The sequence below is a fragment of the Lycorma delicatula genome, chromosome 10, assembly GCF_047948215.1.
Source record: "Lycorma delicatula isolate Av1 chromosome 10, ASM4794821v1, whole genome shotgun sequence".
Taxonomy (NCBI): domain Eukaryota; kingdom Metazoa; phylum Arthropoda; class Insecta; order Hemiptera; family Fulgoridae; genus Lycorma; species Lycorma delicatula.
In genome coordinates, this window is record NC_134464.1 from 66,169,889 (window position 1) to 66,194,209 (window position 24,321).

General features: G+C 25.7%; 1 protein-coding gene across 2 annotated transcripts in view; it reads left to right on the forward strand.

The window, feature by feature from the left end:
- Fas2 (neural cell adhesion molecule fasciclin 2) overlaps window positions 1-24,321 on the forward strand; it is a 108,744-nt gene that overhangs the window by 43,558 nt on the left and 40,865 nt on the right. Inside the window, exon 12 of one of the 2 annotated variants that reach the window (XM_075377618.1) lies at window positions 7,913-8,156. The exons of the other annotated variant lie outside the window; for it this stretch is intronic. Coding sequence (XP_075233733.1) covers window positions 7,913-8,028 — 116 coding nt within the window. The 3' untranslated portion in view covers window positions 8,029-8,156. Of the gene's footprint in view, window positions 1-7,912; window positions 8,157-24,321 lie in introns of those variants that run through there. 2 annotated transcript variants of the gene reach the window in all.

Sequence of the window (24,321 nt, forward strand, 5' to 3'; positions counted from 1 at the left end):
GTTTTATAAGAATCAATTTCTCAAACATGGTTACCACTGATTTTATTTAATAAATTATTAAAAAATTAAAGTCCACCTTACCAGCAAATTAAGTGTGACTCAAGATCTTCGACAGTATTAAAAACAATAACCAGAAAATTCCAATATTGCTAAACATACTCTTATAATATTAGATAATGGTCATGCATACGATCCTAATACTCTTATGAATACATATTTCATACATATTCATAAGACCTGTCAACAAATTTTATCAAAGTGCAGAATTTTTTCACCTAACATGTATTGTTATGATATTTTTAATGCCGGATTACTGGACATGCCGGACTACTGATACTCCACTGTACTTGCTTTATATTACACTATTTTTTCTTTTATTATTATGAATTGTACTGTGCAGTAGTGGACATAGTAGTGCAATACTATTTCATTAGACAGGCTAGTTAGTGTATTATTTATAAAAAAATATTAAATAAAATCTTCAAGTCTGTTCTTAAAGTTATTTAAAAATTTTTTTTTTTTTTTCAATTTTTAATACATAGTGCATTGACCACATTTGACTCAGTAATAGTGGATTAAAAAATCATTCTGTTAATAAAAGTTAGATGCAAAAAGTAACTTATTTTAATTTTTATTAACTTAGTAGGATAGTTTTATTAACTTGCTAGGATACATATGATAAAATATTTGCCAATCTTGAACTGATTGTAAAGGTAGGTATTATCCTTGTTATTCATTTTTTAATAATGTAAAGAAAATGAAAAAAAAATTTGATAAAAACCAATATGAAACTAAGAGTGGAGAAAAACAAATCCTGCAGACTGATAAATGTAAAAATTCAAGTCTTCCTTTAAATAAATAATTGTATTCTCTGTTTATTTTATAATGATTGACTTTTTTCTGGTTTATGGTATATAATTCAAAAATATATTTTTCTTCATAGATCTTTACTGCTTTCATAGTTTTTTTTCTATAATAGTTATATTTTTGGTGTTTTAATATAAGAAATTTGAATAATAAAAAAGTTGAATAATTTTTAATTATTTTATTTATTTTTAAAAAGAAATTATTTTCTTCTATTTTAATTGTTGTAAATAAAGAAGAAACATTTCCTTCTTTTAGTTAAAATTTTTTATAATTTTTAATTGTTTTAATTTCTGTTGTAATTTTACCTTATTGTTTGTTTATTATCTTTTTATTCAATCTCTGAATGTATAATGTTGTTCTTTGTATAACTTCTGAACTGTGTTAGATGTGAGACTGGATATAATACTACTGGAATATTTGCGATAATTCAGCTTATAGATATTTAAATAAAGTGATTATTAATTCATTGAATTCAGAAATATCTATGTCACATTCCTATGTCCATTCATATGAAGCCTTTTGTTATGGTTAGAAATTAATACTCTTGTATTTTTTCTGTACTTTTCAGTTCTTTCTAGGTTTTTTTTTTTTAAGAAGGTATTATTTTTCATTCAGCATGTAATAAAAAATAGATTTACAATGTTTTGGGCAATTATAATTCTAGATAAATAAACTAATTAGTTTCAGAACTTAAGTTAAGCTACAATGGAACTGTGAACAATCACTTATATACTATGACATACTGTGTCTTATTTAGATGAGTAATTTATATAATTTAATACAAGATTCAACACTGACTTAAAATGATAAAGAATTAAATTTTATTCCAGTTAGTGTTGACCTAATAATTGTGAAATTTTCTACTAAATAAAACACATTAAGATGCAATTTAAAAAATGAAAAAAAAAAGCATATGTGGTTATACTGGTTTTACAAAATCAGGTTGTACACTTGGCAAATTTTTTCCTCCTTCGTTCAACATTAGTTTCATGTTGAACACAAGTCTCGTGTTTTGGCTACAAATTATATAAAAGTGTTTCTTTAGAAAATAAAGTTTGCTAGTTGTATTATTAATTATTCAGTTTCTTCATTTACACAATATATAAAAATGCACACGCACACACACACACACACACATGCATTTATACACAAGGTCTGTTAAAAAATTCATCCATTGGTCATGAAAACTTTATTATGTTTTGTTTTACAAAAGTGTTTGTAATAACAAACCAAAATGTAATAGTATGATGATTCTAATTTAATTAGCACAATCCATCCGAGAAAAAACTCTTCTTTTTACTTTTAAAATAAATATAACTTGTAATACAAAAATTAGTAAATTTATATTTTTCTTAAAAATAAAAATTTTAAGAAATTATGTGTTACCACTATATTAAATTTTCATCAAGTAAAACAGAAAAAAAAATTTGTTTCCTCAGTATATTTTTCCAAAACGTGATAAGCTGCTGGCTGTTGAACTATTTTCATAATTTTCAAATTTATCATATCTTCAATAATCTTTTCATACAAACTGCTGTCTGCTTCCCATGCTTTTTTCTTTAATTAATTTCATGTTGAATACAATTTTTCCAGGCATTTACATCTATTCTAAACACCTTCTGTCAATAGATTTTTTACATCACTTAAATGTTGTGTTATTACTCCCAGTGCACCTTTTACTTGTGTCCGTATCAGTTCTATTAGGTTAAAATTGCAATGGTGTGGAGGAAGATACAACATGGCACAGTTTTTTAATTTTGTTACTTCATCTACTTTATTATGAATATAATTTTTAACTGATTTTACTAACCGTATAAGTGTTTTACATTTAACATGTCTTCTGTGTATGTAATTTTCTTTTAACCATTCGGCAATTTCTGATTCTGATTTTTGGGTGAAGTGTTTGGAATTTTTCTTTTTTCAGGCAATAGTATGGTGCATTATCTATTACTATGACGGATCCTTCAGCAACAATTTCGAAAATTTTTTTAAACCACTGGATAAAATTACCACCATTTATTTCATCGTGGTACTCTTGGGAAGATCTGGAATACGCATAAAACTGCCATTCAAAAACCCATTTTCATTTCCAGCATGTGTTACTATTAATCGTTTATCTTTTCCAGCTAGGGTTTTAACCCCAGTTTACGAACCTTTCATAAAAGCGTCTTTTGCTCTCTTTATTTCTTTATTCACCCATATATTTTCCCATGCATGTCCATTATTTACAAAGTTTCATCTAGATTATAAATTGCCTTATCCTCGTCAAGAAATCTTTCTTCAAGAAATTTTTCTTAAATATTCCCTAGCTGTGAAATAATATCTTCACATTCAATCAATGAAGAATTATTTTCTGGATTTGAAAGAAATTTCATTGGTTTTAAAACACGATGTAATGTACTTGTATAAAAATTTGGCAGTTCAGAATCGTATTTATGGCATTTAATATTTGTTCAAGTTAGGAACCATTATTGAAATAAAATGAATGAACCTTTTTTTATGATAGCAGTGCTCCGGAACCTCCGATACATTCAGACATGCTGTTCGTCTGCGAGGTGTGAGGCGGGATCTGGTTCCCAGATCCGGACAAGTATCCAGTACGCGATCATGCGGTAGTGGGGTGGTGAGCTGTGTGCGGTATATAAGACCGCACTTGTGGACCGTCGACCAGTCTGTTGTATGAATTTCCCCGGTCATAATTACCTCGGCCCTGGCAACCCAATCGATAACGGGCCCCCGGTGGACATCGATGATCAGATCGCGCTTGAGCACGATCGTAGATACGAATCGGCCACAGAACATCATCATATACGTGCAGCTGATAGATCTGCGATCGGGGATTTTGCTGGCGATTTCGCTAGGACTGGGAATTGGCACAGCCTTGTGGGCGCCGCTGGTCTTTCAATCAAATACGGATAGTAGAATCATCTGACTTTTTCAACACGTCAGATAGTAGAATCATCTGACTTTTCAATCATTTTCACACGCTTTCAAATCTTTTTAGGGCTAATATGTTTACCATTAATTTTATGTTTCTTTATTATATTAAAAATTGTACTTTTGCTAACACCTGTTGCATTACTTATGTTCTGGGCAATGCTTCTAACTGAAATTTCAGGGTTATCTTGTTTTAAGAATACAAATACGTTGATTTTTTTTTCAGAGCTACTTTCATTTTCCTGGTTTATGTTTCATGACAGAATCACAAACTGTTGTGCCCAATAGGCACAAAAACACAGGGTTAATTCAAATTAATGAAAATAACACCGAATGAAGCTGTTAAAAAAGTGGACTATAAAACTGTATCTAACCGATCAAAGTAACATGATAACACAGACTGAGATACCTTCTTTCATGGAACTAAATAATGGTGTGAGACATTACAAACATATTATCATTATTAAACATCGGTAACAAAGACTCAACGTAATATTTAATTGCTTGTCATCAGCATGCCAAGGCGCCTGACAAGTGACAGCTTATAAGTACATTATTATACACACAAAACAATAATTGTACTTGCACATGGGAGTGACAATGATTCAACCTAAACTATAGAGATATGCTGGCCTCTGTGATGCAAGTGATAGCATCTCAGCCTTTCATTCGGAGGTTCCGGGTTCCAAGTCCTGGTGAGGCATGGCATTTTCACACGCTATAAAACATTCAGCTCATCCTCTGCATCAATACCTAACGATGGTCCTGGAGGTAAAAAAAACTTAAGATATAACTCATACATGCAGATTTCATATTTATATCTGCTACGCAGTTTCATGATACAAGGATTAGTAGTAATCAATCCAAGTTTCCTATGAAAAATTACCTTTCTGACTACAAGCTCTTAACTTAGCAGTTCTTGATAAACATTTTTCATAGTCCTTTAGGAATGTGTAGTAGCGCACAGGTGCTAGCTGTTCGACAATGATGAATTTGGAAATGTCCTGCCTTAATGCCCTCCTGGCTGTCAAATCAGAATCTTTTCAGCAATATCTTCATTTTTCTGAATAGCCAGAAATCACAAGAACCATGTCCGGTAAGTAAGGAGTATGGTTAACTTGAGGAATTACATATTGATCAAGAAATTCTGGATTAAACACGAATGACATGACAAACATGAAACAAATGAATGACATGGATTAAACATGAATGGGTGACATATGTTGTCATTAGATACCACTGTGTGATTCTCACAATTGCATGACAAGGAAAATTCAGAATCTCCAGGTAGGATTGTTTTGACTTTCTAATTTATACTCAAGCTGGTTCACATTTCTCCTCGCTTGTCTTGCTTTCTTCAGCCTTGGGGTTGATTGTGACTTTCATTGTGATGACTGAGCTTTGGTTTACAGGTCATATCGACACACCTAACTTTTATCAGTATTTATCACACAATCTTTAGAAAGTTAAAATCGCTGTTTGTGCATTCCAGCATGTCTATGCAACATCAAAATGAATCACTTTGTTCAAGTGAAAACAACTTTGGCATAAATTTCATGGAAATTATGTGGTTGCCCAGATTATTAATTAAAATCAAGTATACCGAACCAAAACTAATCCCAGTGTTATTTCCTATTTTGCAGTTATTTTTCTCTTATTAAACTCTAGATATTGTTAATAGTGACATTTGAATTTTGGTTGATGACATACTATACTTTAATTGCTCTCAGCTAAACTCTAGCAATTTTGATAACCACTTTAATGTGTTACCGAATTACTTTCAATAAACTTTGTTTCTGAAAGCCTGTGTAGTTTTACAAATTGTTTTGCCTTAGATATCAGCAACTTCTGTTGAATTTGCTTTTAGAATGATCAGTGTACATTTACATCATTAGGCACAAAATAAAATAGTGACAGCTTCTGTTACACTTTTACATACAATGACAACTGACAATAATTGATTGCAAAAAACATGCATGCATATAAAGTACTAATGCTGGACTCTACAAAATTTTACTGTTTGAATTCAAATATGTTATAGAGAAAAAATATAGGCAGATATTTTTTGAACAGATCTGGTCTGTATTTAAATCTATAGTCTTCTAAATATAGTAAATGATTATTTTATGATATTTTGCATGTTTTTTGTTTGTTTTTTTTTTTTTTACAGAAAGTTATGTTATTTTAATCCATCCACCTCTTCGTAATAATCTAATCATTCTTATAGCAATCATCTTCTATTAAAAACAAAGATATTCAGTGAAGGATTTTTATTCTTTGAAAAAATTTTGATGTTTAGCTATGTTTTTTAATAAGTTTTGTCATTAGTTTCTTCAGATGGAGCTTTCCCACATTGATTACTTTCAGTTTATGTACATATAAATATAAATTCAGTTTGTGTCTGTTTTTGTCATTGTCGATGATAGAGTACTGATGAAGATATTATGTTTAATTTATATTCTTTCAATAAAAGCATTTGTTATTATTATCATTACTATTTACTTTAGCCTATATTTTTAACTCATTCAGAGTTGGTTTTGTTTTATTTTTTTGACAATTTTTTTAATTGTTAGAAAAATAGTAATTACGTTCATATGAATTACTATGTTTTTTCTTAACCCTTCATAGGGTGTTCCAATTAGAACACCAGTGTTAATCAGACAAATAAATTGTTTCATTTTCATGAAATTGCATATACTTTTACTTCATTACCAAGAATACGTGTTGCGATTTAATAGGTTAGGTTACCTGCTATATTTAAAACAATTATACCTGAACTACACTGTTACAAATAGTTTTTCCCCAATTCTTTTTCTTTTTCAGTCTTTACATCTTCTACAGAAAATTCTTTTCTATCTTTTTTCTGTGTAAATCATTAAAAAATGAGACAAATTTGGGCCTCAGCATTTCAGTGATTGAGATACAAATTGGTCCCTCAAAAAAAGATGTATTCAGTTAATGAAACAAAAATGAGGGTGTTGACAGTTTGCAATGTACTTTTTTGTTTACAAGGATGAAATAATGAAATCCAAGATTGTAGGTTTGTGTGGTTCATAAAGCATATAGAAAAGACAATTTGTTAAGTTATGATAAACAATATCTAGCATATCATCCACAACTTGGTTTACATTTAGTCACTCTATCAGTGAAACTTGTGATAATTTTTCATGTCCTCAATTTAGCTAGTAACAGGTCAGATTTTCTCCTTGGATGTGTAGCAAGGTTTGTAGTTTGTTTTCATAAACCTGCAATTTCACTAAACCACAAAGAAAATAGCCACATGGTGCCAGACTGGTAACATGAGTTATATTGGTGATTTATATGGTCACATCAGTTGCCTTTGTGTGAGAGAACTCTGCCCAGAAATTTCTTGTGCACAAAGGCAGTCTTGTCAACACTAAATACCATTCAGCAGGATCATACCTGTTCAATATACATAAATAAGGCAAGTAAAAGTTGTAATGTTGCGGTAATGTTTTCCATTTCCTGTCATGGTATTTACATTTATATCTTGAGAAAAGAAAGGTTTGATCACACTACCAGTTCAAAGTTTACACCAAACAGTGACTCCCATGTACATTGTTTTGTTGTGGTTTTGCTTGTTAACAAAGCTACCCAAGTGAAAATGTACACTTCATCACTACAAATGATTTTCTTTGAAAAATGATTGTCTGCATATTGGTTCTCTAAGAACCATTCAACAAGTTGGCTCTGGTGCAAATAATCAGTTTCATTTGTCGAGTTAACTGAATTTTCTACTCATGGGTATGGAAGTCTTTCACAAGAATTCATTGCATGGAGCTTCTTGTAATGCCCAGTTGTTAATGACAATGAGTAGATGTCTGATTAACATGGTCCTTTCCAAACAATCATTATTCTTAGGATTAGCTAACTAGGATCAACGGTTGTATATTTTATCCAAGAATCAAATTATTATTGTTTTAATTGGTTAGACTTGATCAAACAAATAAGTTTTAAGGCCTAAAAATAATATGAGGTGGATGGAAAAAATAATATACAAGGATATGGGTATTGGATATGTTTTTAGAACTAACAAAAAAAAATTAGTAAGTTATTTTGGCATTTTTTTTTTTTTGTCTAAATGTAGATCCTAGGAGTAATAATCCAGATGACACATCGTCTGCAAATCACACTTCATCATCGGTGCAACTATTCCTTACATCTATTATTACATTACATATATTTTTCCAATGTCTTAAATAACTGAAAAAGTATTATAGTTTTATATTTAAAAAATTGTTATCATCGAGTGTTTTATACTTAAGTGTATTTGGATAATCGATTGTTATGATTGTAAGAAGGGAAATCAATTTACATTAAAAAGAAGTATAAATATATATATATATATATATATATATATATATATATACATAATATTGAAAAAGATAAATAAAAACTGTGTGAATGTTGTATAAATGATAAAAAACTTAACATTAAGTAATGTATTATTAATTATAATAATTAAGTGAGTGTAAATTTTTTCTACTACATATCATTCCATGTTTATTGGAATTTGTTCATATGTAATTTATTATTATATATGTAAATACACAGTATTAATGTTATTATATTAATAATGTTTAATCTTCATTGAATTACAGAAAGTTACAAATTATTTGTTTCTTATTTCTATATCTAATAGAAATGTTTAATTTCATATTCATATATTATTACTATAAAGTTATTTTATTTATTTTTAATGCAATTTTCATCAGTTATTTACTTTTATAGAAATAATAAAACCGATAGCAGATGATATAATGTAAAGTCAAAATTTTGTTTTCAGTAATTTTCTGAAGAATCTTTTTAAAAAAAAAATTTTAAAAAATTATGTTCTTATAAAATAATAATAACAATACTATATTAGTGTTTTCCTTCTAAAATTATTGTAAAATCTTCTTTATCCAGACCATACAGACAGTGAAATAATATGGATAATCCAAATTTTATTTTTCAATTGTAAAAAAGTTATTTTATTACATTTGTTTTTTAGTTTTTATCGATTGCTTTTGCTCAGTATTACCTGTATTAACATTTGTTATTTTTTCAAATGCCTATATTGTTATTTTTTACCTATATTTTTGTCATTGTTTGATGAGCATGTTTTTCTGGCAACTGGTATCTTTACAGTTTTGTTTAGTAATTTCTTTCATTACCATTTTCTTACTTTCATCATTTACTATCAGACTTCATTTATTTTTTTGGAAAATGCGCTATCCTGGATATCACGAATCGCAATTATCCCTATTTTTAAAACCAATATTGTTTGAATCATCACAACATTATCTTTTGTAGATCTTAAATTTGTTATAAAAATAATCAAATCATCTTTTCTAATAGATACGTGGTAATGATACCTTTTTTATTATTAAATTCAGTATGATGCAAGCATAATAAAAAAAAATTAATTGTATTTAAGATATATGAAATACTGAATTAACAGTAGATAAATAACAAAAAAAAATTAGGTATTACTTTGATAAATAATTAACCTTCTTTTGTTTTGTTTAGATATCTATAATTTTCAGATTTCTCAGTACAATGAGAATCTGAAAATTGTTATTTGTATTTAAAGAATTGTGTACTATTTATTATTTATAAGTATTAACTGGCAGATAATGTCACATCTTTTCTTAATGAAATCAAACAGTTCTGCTTAAATTAAGAGTAAATGAGGTCTTAACATCAACAAAAATGGTCAGAGAATTCATTTTTTAAATCAATGTTTAGTTTTGGTGCAGTGTTCTCGGTTTTTCATTATTTTTTGTTTATTTTCTTAATGTTTAGGTCCTAAGATTTCTTTTGTTTTTGTTATTCATAGATGTATTTTTCAATCAATTTTCATAAATTTAATTCTGTAATTAGAATTAAATTATATTTAATTTTATTCTACAGTATCAAACTGTCAGACACTTTTTATTAAAAATTTGCTAACTTAATAGTATATCACTTCATTCTGCCACGGAGCTTTGAATAACTATATTTAGGTAAAGTCTGTTCTTTAAAGCAAGTATTATAATTAATGGTTTGTTCTGGTGTTAGATTTTCTTTTTTAGGTAGTTATTTCCTACTGTAGAAGCAAGTTGTATAATTTTGTTCTTTATTAAGTATTTCATGGTCGAACAAAATTGTCTTCAGTTAACTATATGTGGACATCATCTTCATTTTGTATAAGTGCATCTTGTTTTTGTGTTACTTCTGCCGCAAATTGATTTATATTTGTTATACTAACTATGTTTAATCATATGTTAATAAAATTTTCTCTCAAGGTTTTTTGTTTAGTATAATTTTTTGGATATTACAAATATATATTAGTTATATTTTTTAAGAATAGAGTTATAATTTTAAAATTTCTCTTTCATTCACATATTTTAGTTTTTGTTATTAAAGTTAAAAAATAAATTAGCATCCCAGTTGAGGAGGCGTTTATTGTATTTTTTCTTTACCTTTCACAATATTTTTATTTTAACATATATGAGCTAACCTCCTTTAATGAATTTTGTTTACTTTTTCTTTTTTGTTCTTTAATTTAAAAAAAAAAAAAATGTATATTTTTGGTTAACCTTGAGAACATGTAATTGTTTTTCATTCAAATGGTATTATGTAGTAGTGAGAAATGATCTTAAAAATTCTTTTTAGTTTTTGAATTCTTCTGAATACTTTAACCACAATGTGAATGTCTACTTGTAGGAATTGTTCTATTTCCTTATTCTTTAGATCTTTATATCTGATTTTTTTTCCATTAATAAAGATAATAAAAATGCTCCCTTTATTATGATGTTAAATAAAACTTTTAATTTATAACAAACCAAAATTTTAAATTATTTTGAAACTTAATTTCTGGATTATCCCAATTTTTCTAGATAATGCAATGTAGATTTCTGGATCTTGATTACAGGGGTTTGTATGGATGGTATTATTTTAATCGTCATAATTTGTAATAGAATTTTACTTATGTAGACAGTTTTATTGCGTTCTAGGGTTTTTTATTTATCGGTTCAGAACTTGTGATTTGTAATAAAATTCAAAAAATTATTTTCTTATTTCATAATTTCTTTTCATTGCAGTCAATACAATTATATGCTTCATTATTTTTGAGACATTCTCCTGTAATTAGGCAGTATATTTAATTAAAAGTAAATGTTAAAAGCAATTTTAATTATTTAATTTTTATAAGTGATAACCGAATTTATTTCAGTAAACCTTTTCAGTCTCATCCTCAAAGAGTACTCAACATGCACATCCAATAATATCTTCTTTTATTGTCAAAAATCCATCCTGCTGTAAACTCATATAATTGTACTCTGTATAGTTATTAAAATTTTTTATACAGTTGAGTAACAGCTGTTCTGAATAATGAAATAGCATCAATAATATTTGTATACATAATCCTATTACTGCTCTTGATAATTTTTCCCTTTTGTAAAAAACAATATTAAATAGTATATGTCAGTTTATATAATTTATCCAGAAATTAATTAACTGTTAAGTGAAGATTATTTTAACAATGATGATTATATCGATGACACCAATTGCATTGTAAATGAAGTACACCTGTTTATTTGTAATGAAAGAATAACCGAATTAATAAATGTACCAATAATATCATTAAAAAAAAGTTTTTAATGATTTCTACTAGAATAGTATTATTTATAAAAACTGTTTGGTGGCATGGACAGTGTATGCTCATCTACTGTATTGAAAGTCTGGATTCAATTTACATATAGGATCTAGATAATTAATGAGTTGGTTCCCAATGTTCCAGATTTATAGAAATAATTTATGACTATTAGCTAATGACAGTAGTTGCAGGAAAAAATATGTATATATTTACACATTCAGTTACACATATCTAAGTAAACTGAACCAGGAGTAGAATGATGATTTGTATCTTCATAAAAAAAAGACTGTAAAGGTTTAATTGAGTTTTTTTTTGTTTAGAGTGAAAGACTAGGTATAATATTTTATTTTAATTTTAGAATTTTTATTGCAGTTTTCTAGTCTCATTTTTGTTTTTATATTATCATTAAAATGTGAAAGATCAAAGATAATCTTCTTGCAATAAAATATATAAGTTTAAAAAATAAGTATACATTTTGGTAATTTTATCATATGGTTTAAAATTAATGAATTTATAATACTTGATTGATTCAGTTAAGCAGTTGATTTTAAATTAAAATTATGTCCATTAATACTGATAATTAATAAAATATTTTTTTATTTATTTAAAAAAATATTTTAAAGATTGTTTTTTTTTTTGTGTGTAATGTATGTTTATATATAATAATTACTTTTCTTTATTAAGATTTACTTTTCTTTTAATTATTTTACTTTTCCAAGGTACTTAAATGTAAACAAAAGTTATTCCTCCTGCAAAACATTTATAAATAACTCTTTTTACTTTTAGTTCATAAAATGACTAGGTATTGTTTGTATAATTTTCCTTCAAATTTTGGGTCTTCTTTTTTTATCTTTTAGTAATACAAATAGCTATTTCAGCTTTATTCTGTTAAAACGTTTAAAATATGTATAATCTGTGCAGTCTGGTTAGTCTCCCCCCAGATCTTAGTTGTATAAAAAATCAAATTAAATAAAATAATAAATAAAAATGCATATATTTGACAAAGTAGTATAATTTTATAAAGTAAAATCAGGATTAAATAACTTTATTCAAATTAGAATACTTTTGTGGTAAACTCTTGCTATTCGCAAGGGGCTACGCACTTTGAAAATTCTGTGACTGGTGAAACTATAAAAAAATAAAAAAAGGTTCTTAAAAACATAAAATTGTACTTATTAGCCATAGTTTTTTATTATGTTAGCAAATTATAATGCTTGCACGCTTAAAAGATGCCACACAAAAAAGATTAAATATTTACTTTAACCCCTATCATAAAAATTAGTTTTTATTTATTCTTTTGAATTCACAATTGTGTATATTTTGAAAAAAATTAATAAAGACATCTTGACGGTTTTTCACTTCTCATAAGTAGCTTTTAATTTAACAGTTTTTCAAGTTGTTTGAATCTCATTGTTTTACCTGAATCTCAATCTCAATTGCCTGTTTTGAAGTTAATTCTTCATTTGGTGGATGGTTTCAACTCCAGAATTTAGTTTTGTTTTAATTTTTTTTTACTAAATTCTTGTTCATAATTCTCATGTTATTAATATGTCTAATTTGTTATCTGCAGTTTTGTCCATTAGTATACAATAGTAGATGCAATTAATCTAAGTATTTGTGATTGTTATGTTTTTTAAGTGAATAATCTATTTTTGACTTAATGTGTAATAAAAATATGACATTGTATTAATTTTTTTATATAGTAAATTTTCAAACATTAATGAATAAATTTTGGTATTTTCTATTATACTAAACATCCAATTTTTTGATACAGAGATTTTGAAAATAGCACTATTCTTTTGACTGCTGGATGCAACAGAAATGTTGTCTTTAGCAGATGAAATAAAAGGTTTAAAAAATGTTGAAATTTATTATTTTTTATAATTTAGCAAGCTCTATTTTGAAAAAAAATTGTGAAATCTCTGTTTGATCAGATCATTTTATCATAAACGCAGCAATGATGTGGTATTAAATTTAAGGAAACTCATGACTATTAAATTTTTTAATTCCTTTGTATGCAGAATGCATTTTCTTAATTTTTTTTTGTAACATTTTGTATCTTTCAAGGATTTGACTGAAGTTCCCAATTATTTTCTGAACATTAGTGAACATATGTTGTTTTAATTTTTTTTAATTTTAGTTAACATTCTCAGTTCTATGATTGAAATAATGTTCCAAAAAGAACTGAAAGTTTAACAATCATTCTTGATTAATTTAAAATAAAACTATTCAACCATCAAACTGTACATCACATTTTGTAATTTTTTTAAAATTTTAGTATACCTAAATTCTTATCAGATATCTTTTGCTCACTGTTGGTCTCATTTAAATAGTCAGCCCATTTATATATATATTTCCTTTTCATTTTATTAGCATGTGTTAACTGATTAAAAATGTATCATTGTAGTCATGTTTCTTCTAAAACGAATTTTTGTTTTTATTCTCTCATCTTGTCATAAATGTTTTTTTTTCTTATTGCATGGTTAATTCATGGAAATAAATATTTAGAAAGTAATGAATATTTTCTAATTAATTCTTTTGCATATTTACGAATTTTTTCTTTATTTATTTGTATAATATATTTTTTTCCCTTATTTTTTCTCCAATTTGTAGATTTTTTTAGTATTAGGTTAATTATGATGAAGTAATTAATTTTATGAAAAATTTAATTTTTCAAGTTAAAATTAATTGCTCAATATAATAATTACTTTTTTCTGTATACTACATTCTAGTGAAAAGTATGTATTTAATGAAGAATAATTAAGCAAAAAATATATATATATATTTGCATGCATAGTGATATTTGTTATATATTAAAGAATTAGGTTTGGGAACAAGTATATTATTAATCTTTGAATTTTTTTTTTTTTTTTGTTAATGTAGAATTAATTTAACCCATTTGCAAAAAAAAAAAAATAAATAAATAAATAAAAATCATTCATTTTTAAAAAAATTAATGAGTTTGTTTTTTTTTTATTGTATTTTTATTATATTGCAAAAAGTAAAAAATCAAATCAACATTAAAGTTTAACTCTCTTGTAGTAATTGATTGAACAGCTTCACAAAACATGAAAACATTTAGAAATTATTAAATGTTAATTGATGGCTTGTGTTCAGAATAATTGAACATTTTCTTTCAATAGACATTTTGGAGCTAATTAGCAGCGCCTTCTTCAGTGGAGTTACCATTAGTGGGCACTGTTAGAAGCGCCCATCTTAAAAGAAAGGTTAGGAGAAATGACTTTATGACAGAAAAATATACAGTGTTTGATCGATCTATGTTGTTTTTATTTAATATCTTATTTTTGTCAAATTTTTTTGTATTTGTAAATTTCATATTTTTCAAGAATGTTGTTATCATGATTACTTGTTACACAGCAATTAAAACCAAAATCTGAACATATTTCAAGAAATATAGAATTTACATACACACAAAATTTGACAATAAACAACATATTTAGAGTAGGTTCGTAAGGAAAAGTTCTGCATTCTGAAAGCTGGTTGTTTAATATTTATTAATAATCATGTTTAATTTTCAAGTTGTAATGTCTTTGGATGATTTTTTTTGTATTTTACATATTTATTTATTATAAATGTTTTGTACATATATTTAATTATTTAATTCCAGGTGCTTAAAAAATAATAAACCTTAGTTTATATCTGGTGGGTTGTAAGTAATAGTAGACCATACCTTTATCAAATTTATGTCATTCTTATTTATCCTTTAATAACTACCCAAAGGTTATGAATTTATCTTCGCTTAAAGAAGAGCAACAGTTTTATCCATTATCCATTTGCAATCTCTGTTTACAAACAAATATTTTATTTGTGAAATATAAGTTTCATTTGTTATTTATATATTTACCCAAATTTAAGTATGTAAACATGAAACACCAAGTTTGAGACTAGTGAATTTTAATTTAGAAATAAACATGAAAGAATTTCTAACACTATGTCTCTTTTATTATCAATCGAATATGTTCTGTATATTTTCTATACGTATGTAAAATGTACATTAATGTAACTTTCAAATCTTTCTCTGTTTAGATACTAATGTAGTTAAAAAACAACATTTTTTATCTGTTTATATTTAATGATTTTTATCAGTTGGATTATTATTAATTTGGTACAGCATTTTTCCTAACTGATAGTAATAATGAGGTGGTCTTTTTCATTACATTGATAAAAATATGTCTGTTCCTTGAAGAATTTATTATCAATCATAATTATCTAGTCTTGATTGTAAAGGCACTGTGCTTATAATATTTGCTTCATTTGTACTCTTAATGCATAATTTTTAAATCATTTTCACACATGGTCATTTAATTTTAGAGTTCTGAAACCTATCTGATATTATATGACATAATAAATAATGTATTTTGATCATCCAAGTGCTTCATAAAAATAAAATATTTGCTATAGATAAACTAAAACATTATAAACTCAATGTAGTTATGCTGTTGATTTGATGTATGTTTTTCAGTGTTAGATTATTATAATTATTTTTATACATATATGTTAGAGCAAATGGGTTAAATACATTTGTATTTACTTTTAAGGCCTGCCAAACAATCCTTCATTAGCATTAACCTTTATCCTGGTATAAGTAAAGAAAAAAAAAAGTGGAATGTATGTTAAAAAGAATTGGTATTCCTTTTCATAAGTTTTCTGTTTTATTTTATATATATATTTAAAAAGGGAATAAAAAGGACAATAAAATTAGCATCTAAGGAGGAGTGGTGGAGTAGTAGTATAAGCTTCTGAATACTAATAAATCCTTTTTATCAATCATTACCAGAAGGTCGATCACTGGTAGTGACCAGAAGATAAGCGTTATTTAGATTTATTTCTTTCTTCCCTTATTACTAATAAAATATCACTGATCATTTTTGGTCTAATCTCTTACTCCCAGAATGGAATCTTAAACTGTTTCATAATCGTCTTAATCTATACTCTTGAATCACGTTATCTGCTTTCCTTTGTATAATATCACATGTCACCTATAGTTTTTTTTAATTTATCTTTTCTTTTACAGCTCATATTTGTCATATATTTTTATGTTCAATAGTTAAAATGAAATTTTTTTTTTGTGGGTTTGTGTGACTTCTAAATTTAAAATTTTTACTGCTATATATTCTTCAGAGTTATTCTTTTCTTTATAGTTGCAGAACAAATTATTTAAAATTGAATTATTTCAGGATAATTTGAATCACATTTTTTTAAAAGCCAAGTGAAGGATTGTTTAAGACACTTCACTTATTGACATGTACGTAATATTATTTCTACAAATAAATTACTTTGCTTTTAACATATATTTAATATTATTAATTAATTTATGCTAAAAATTCTTATTTCTATTATTTTTTATTGTAGTTTTATTATTTTTTTCATATAATTTTCAGCATGTTTGTGTAACTTAGCTGTAATGTAATGTTATTTATTATTATGTAGTTATTTTAAATGAAATTAGTTAAAACAATGTGCTACCGCACATCTGTTTATTTTTTGTAAGATTACTTCATTTCATTTATTTGTGTGTATATGTGTGAGTGTACTTTTATTCGTATGAATGTTCTAGTTTAAATATATACTTTTTTTTTTTTTTTTTGTTATGTAGATTTAATTTATTAATATTAAACAAATATGTATATTAATATCCATATGGTATTTTTGATCTTTGAGTAATAACATTTAATTTTTTCCATTTTATTATTAATAGTATTATATTTGTTTTGTGCATTATTTTTTGGGGTTATTTTGTAATATTTTTTTGCATGTAAAATTTTTATTGTAGTTTAAGTGCTCTACTTTTCCTTTTTCTTAGTATTTCGTTAGTTTTATTATCGTTAAATTTTGTTTTTATTAATTCTCTATAAATATTCTATTTAAAGAGAGTTATTTATTCTATCTTAGTTGTGTAGCATTTATGTGTGTCTTTTATTTTAAGTCAAGTATGCATTTCTTTTTTTTATTATTCATCACAAGCCTTAGATTTTGGTTATATATGTAATTTTTTTTTAATCTCATTTTCCTTTCATTTAGCAAATTATTTCTTCAGATGGATTTTTTTTTAATAGAAATATTTGTAAATATCTACTTTAATTAATAGTTGGGACACAAAAATAAAATTACCGTTAGTATATAAGTGATTAAGTTAGGCCATTTTAATATAGAAAAACAATTATATAAAAAATGTATTATTTGAGGTAGCCATCATATACATATATATGTAATATATAATTATGTAATTTTTTATTTATAAATATTTAACTTTTTCGCTGCCTTCCTGATTTCTACAAATTGTACTCTTAAATTTGTATTTTTAATTTAGTAGTCCACTGGATAAAATAAAATCCATTAAGGGAACTTTAATTTTGTAAGAGTTTTTAATTTTCATAAGATAGAAAGAAATTTTTTTCTGGGATATTCTCTTGAATGAGATATCTATTACATATAACTTTGATGATTTATTTAATAGCATTGTGTAGAGTCAAACTGAAGCTCCTACTTTCGATTCCTATTATAAGATTGAATTTTTAAAAAAGATAAAACCTCCCTTCAAGGACTTCTGAATATAAAAATCTTATTTATTTTTTTTATAAAAGTAGATGACTTCATATTTTTCTGTAATAGATTTAATTTTTTATTTTTATTTGTGGTACATGTATTTATGTACTTTCCAGCCCGTCCCATTTTGTTTCAAGTCTTTTCAGTTAAGGATTTCTAAGAATATTTATATATTTTGTAGTTTTTTTTCAATAGGTATAAATTTTTTGGTTCCCATTTTCTATTTATAATAATAAAGTTTTATAATACATTAACCCTTTCTGTTTCAGTATTTCTTGTTTTCCTCTTTCATTTTTACATTGAAGTACTATAAACAAAATAAAATGGTTTACTTTTCCTTTTATTTGAAATGTGTTTAATCACGATTTCTTAAGTATATTTCTTAAAAATTATTTTATTCTCCAAAAATTTGGAGTTTCTGGATGTAGTATTTTTTCCTACATTACTTCTTCATCACTTTGTACATTATTTTTTAAATAATTTTTTGGGAGTTCATCTCTTAACTTAATCAGTATTTCACTCTTGTGTCTAAATTTGACTAAAATCCCACATGCTGTTTATATTACTTAATGATTCTCACTCATTTAAAAAAAAATTACTTGCCAGAATTGTTTTTTCATTGAATAGAATTAAAATTAGGCTTATCACATATTATTGTGAATAAACTAAGAATCTAAAAATTTAGATCTGTGAAAATGTGTCTCATATTCGTATAAATTTATGAAAAAGAATTACTGATAATTACATTAAGAATAAAATGTAAAAAGTACATAATATTGCAATGGATTAAAATGCAATTGATAATGGTTTAGGTTTCATGATAGAAAGAAAGCTAGTTCTACAATATAAAGGACTAAAATTAAGTGTAACTTTTAGAATTGAAAATATACAGAAAGGAAAGCTGATCAGATTGGTTTATGGGAATTTTATTTTCAAAATTGACTCGACTAATAATTTTTTTTTTTTGACAGTGAAAGAGTAGTTAAATTTTTCTTTTTATATTTTTTGTTAAAAAGTTAAGTATTCCATTTTCTTTGTTAATGTAAAACAATTTTTATATCTTTAATCTTTTAAGGAAATACATTTATCATATGAAAGTTATATAAATGAAATTGACAGTTATGCGATCAAAATTAAAAAGAAGAAAAAAATCCTTTGCATACTTTACTGCCTTATATAGTTAAAATATATTTTTCTTCTGATTTTTTTTTTAAGAAAGAATTATTTACATATCCCATTACAGATTCTTTCAGTTTTTAATTTAATATTATATCAATAGAATATTTATATTTTTAGAATGTGAATTTATTATATGTATTTTATTTTGATGATGTAGAGTTTAATGTTAATTAAGAATAAATAAATGGTTATTAAGTTTTTTTTTATTAAAATAATGTGTACTATAATAACAATAATAATAGTGATAAAACGTTATTACCAAAATTTAAATTTATAACGTTAAGTATAATAAAGATGTTATGTGTTCTGTAGAACGTTAATCAGAAGATAAATTTAAAAGAGAAATATTGTTACTAGTGATTAATATTAAAAAAATAAATAAAATTTATTTATTGTTCATTATATTGAAAAAGTTTATGTTAAAAAAGGATAAATATGTTATGTAAATTAGCTATTGTAATAATAATAATTATGGGAAAATACAGTGTTCTTATTTACAATGTCGTCTTTTTTTTTTTGTTATTGATTTTCTGTTTGTTCCTGTAAAGAAATAGTTAATTTTATTATAAATTAATTAAAAATAAATATATTTTAATTTCTTTGTGCCCAAAAGAAATAGATTTTATAAAATACTCTTGTAATAATAGTATTCTAATATTTATTATAGAAATATTGAAAGTTAAAATTAAAAACAAGAGGTGCTTGTTTTAAACAGAAATACTTCAATGGCAGGTTGTAAATTACTTAAACCCATTCAAAGAGATGAATTTATTGATAAACAGTTTCCTGTTTCGGTTTTAATAAATGTGTCACAGTGAGAACCCAGCTTCATGCAAATGTGTGGTTGCAAAGGAAAGTAGCATTTTATTGAATTTTTTTGTGGGCCAGTTTGTTCAGGGACCAGTAGCATTATACTGTGGACTGGCACCGGCCCTGCAGACTGGTGGTTAAGAAACACTGTTGTACACCATTTTTGTTCTAACTTTAATTATTCCTCCTAGCATTTCTAACGCGTAACCCCTTTGTTTGACATGAATTTATTACAAAAATAATAATGTTAATAAAATACTTATACAACAATGTTCAAATTACCGTTAATAACTTTACAATAGAGTTTAAAATGATTTCTTGTGATCCTGATGCAGGTTCCTATTTCACATTTCATAACATTTGCAGCTACTTTTTGTAATGTTTGTTCAGTAATGTTTGAAATCCACTTTTGAAATTTCTGAAATTTTCCGAAACTCGTTTCACTCATTTGTAAGATAAGATTTATATGCGCAATAAGTCTCAATAATAAACACACGTTCATCTGTGGAAAACGACATATTTAACACAGTAGAGAAGAATTTATACTGGTATAGCACTAGTGCATAAGAAGGACATTTCAAGTGTGTTACAAAGCTGCTAACCTGGAGTTCAGTGTTGCCAAGTGACTTGTAGAGAGAAATAAAATTTACGTATGTGTTACTTCTTCCTTATTAATCTTTGCTTCCTTTTTGAAACACCCATTTTTAGCTGAAAAATCCATTATGTCTGGGTAGTTTATTTTTTCCATATCTTTCTCATATCAAATGTTTAAATTGATTTTTATCTTTCTCTTTTAATCTTGCTTCGATTTGAAGACTCCTGATTTTTGTGATGAAGAGATAGTAGCCTGCCTTATTAATCAACATTAGATTTATATGGTCGACATCATGTTTTTTATGATTTTTTTTACCTCCAACTGTTCTTTCCAAAGCTTTTCTAAGCTGAAAAATTACTCTTTAACCTATCTAGTCTGCTTAAATTATTTTCTCTGTTATGAATTGATTACAAAGGTGAATAATTATTTTGAAATTATTTGACCTGAAAATGTGTTAGTTAAATTTTAAATTGGTTTCAATATTTTTTCATGATTACCATGAAAGATTAAACACTTTATATTTTTTTTAGATTGGATGTATTTCATATCCATTTTATTTTTTCCTATAAAAATTATAACTTATTGCAGAACTGTACAAAATTCTAAATCTTCTATCTTTTATTGTGCTGATAGTTACAGCGCAGTCAGATAAGATTCATAATTATAATTTTTAAATTTGTAGGAAAGTGTTTCAGTAAAAATTTTGAAACTATTTATGGATTGATTTTCCTTTGGATTGAAGCAACTCTAGTATCACCTCTATTAAACATTTTAATTTTGCCAAATTTTTTTGTGTTCTGATAAACATATAACCATTTAAAGTGTTGATATTGGTAAAATTTGTGCATGTGTTTTGAAGATAATATTGAAATTATAGAGATAATTATTATAACTGTAACTAAAATAGATTAATTATATTTTTTTGCATAAAATATTTGTTCAGAATCACTTAACTGATTATCACCTACTTATATTTTATTTTTATTATCTGTTTAAGCACTAATTAAAAGATTTTTTCTTTTAGTATTAAATCTTAAAAGTTTTTTTATTATTGTTTGAGAAAAAGAAATATCCATCTTATAAATAAACATACAAGTATTACTTATTTGGAAATATCAGTAAATTATTTACACTTATGAATTAAGATTTTATTGCTAAATTGTAATTATTTTATCTATATTATTGTGAATATTTAAAGAAGTTTTACTGGTGGGGAAGATGGAGGAGGTCCTTTTGAAAGTAAAGTAATAAATACTACATTTTTCTATTCAATTCAGTTTACAAAAAAACCATTAAACTAAACCTATTTGATCTGAAAACAAATTAAATGTAATTTACTTATTTAATAAAAAAGGTTTCTCAAAATGTTTACTGTTGTTTCCAGTGCATTTAAGACTTCTGTCAACTTTGGATACATATTGTATCAAAATTTAAGCAGTAAATACCTCAATATGGGCAGAAGTATGGAACCTGAGTTCTATAAATTCTCTCAAACTATACAAGAATCACATCTTTTGGATTACCTTGGGTTACCAATAAACAAAATTGTGCTGTTAACATGTACATTTAGCTTAAAACATTTTGTGTGAAAAAATGTTAATATGATTCATGAGCTACCTTTTATTGATTATATATGCATATATATATATATATATATATCATTATCTAGAGAGAGAGAGTATATCTTCTATAGATTAAGATGCCTGCATGAATCATCTTCGTGTAGGGCGTGAAGTAGCATATCTGATTGAATAATCTCATTCTGAAACATTTTTAACATTTCTTCTATCTAGAAATTTATTGTTAGCCAATTTGACTTTACCACTAGTTACAAATCTGTTGTTGAAGTTACTAAATTTGTCTGGAGTATTAGCCATTGCAAATTTCTACCCAAATTTCTTATTGAATTCCTTGTTCAGTTAATTGTTGGTTGTATATAGATAAAGACAATTTTTTAAACAACATTTACATATAAGGAACATTGTTGAAATTGTAATTTTCTGTTTGTAATTGTTTAAATGTTTCTTTAATAATAGTTTAAAAAATAATAGTAGTAATAATAAATAAGGTACTTTAGTACAGAATGTGAGCCAATCTGAGTAAAAATGAATAAATCTTATAGTGTGATGGAGTTGGCAAATAACCATCATTACAGTAAAATTCACAACAGTAAACTGACATATGTTATTCAATATTACTTTGAAAAAGATTTAAATACTTAAATTATTGTAGTTCTATTATAAATTTATTGTAAGTTTTGTATTTATTGATTAACAAAAAGTAAATGTATAAAGCTTTTTTAAAATGCAAAAAAATTCTATTTCTAAATACTTAGAATTTGCACAAAAGATCTTGAAATGATCTAGATACTTTATTAGTAGTGCGACAGATGTTGCTGTTAAGAATAATATTTAGGAAACTTGTTTCAAGTTTGTTAACAAGCCAGTTTTAAACATAACATTCTAAAAATTTACTTTAATCTTGTGAAATCTTTAGTGACTATTCTATAATAATAGCCAAACATTTATCCTAATGATAAAATTACAAACTTCAACAAAACAAGACTAGCTGAAAGCCGATACCCAGTCATTGAAGGTGACCATAAAAATAGCAGAAAGCATTGTAATATGAGTTAAAAACATTATTAAATTTGGTTTAGTTTGTTGATTAACAATTAATAATGAACAGTATCAGTTATTTGATCTACATTGAGTGAGTGTGCTGATTTATTGTGTAACTTTTATCAAATCTAATGAGCTTATATATAACCATACTTATAGTCAGGGCCAGCCCTAATGTTTTTTTTTTTACCATAGGCAAACCCAAAAAATGCAGTCCCAAGCTTAAAAAAAAAAAAACTCTAAATTATAAAAGAACCAATGTTTACCAGAAAAATGACATGTAATTGATTTAAGACAATAATACTAATAACAGATTTACAAAAAATTGTTTTATTGAAAAACAAAATTTATATTTTTAACGACCTAACGAGAACAAACTTGCTAACTAAAACTAGTACCTACTATTTTCAGAAATAATTTAAATATAATTTAATAAAAATAAACAAAACTAGTGCAATAATAATATTGCTACTAATGTATTAATATATATATATTATTATTGTACTAATAAATAATATTATTTTCTAGATTCAAATAATCAAAATATATTTTTGTGGATTGTGTTTATTTTTTTTGCACTCTAGTTCAGGCAGTTTTCCCGCCATTCCTAAACCCCCCCCCCCCCCCAAAGGCCAGTCCTGATGTAGTCCAGAAAAGAGTTGAATTCATGACTTTGGCTGGTAAACACTAAATTTGACACCAATGAAGTGTTGAATTATAACAAGCTCAGCATTAATTAAATTTGCTGTTTTACATAAAATAAATGTGTTTCTTAACCATTTCAGCACCATTTATATAATACTTCTTATCATAATACTGACAAAATAGTAGACTGCATTATATTTCTGAAAAGATCTGGAAGAAAAATTCCAACTGTTAGAAGATATAAAAAAAAAAATTATCCTACAATAATTTTTGAAGAATGTGTGTAATTTTAAAATTAGTTATTAATAGAAACCCTTTTAAGCTCTTATTGTACTGTCAGTTTAAAAAACATCAGATCTTATTTATTAGTTAGTTAAATTAATTGTTTCTTATAATTAATGATAAAAATAATAATATTCATTAAGTGATTTAACTTGTCTAGAATTGTTTTAATATAA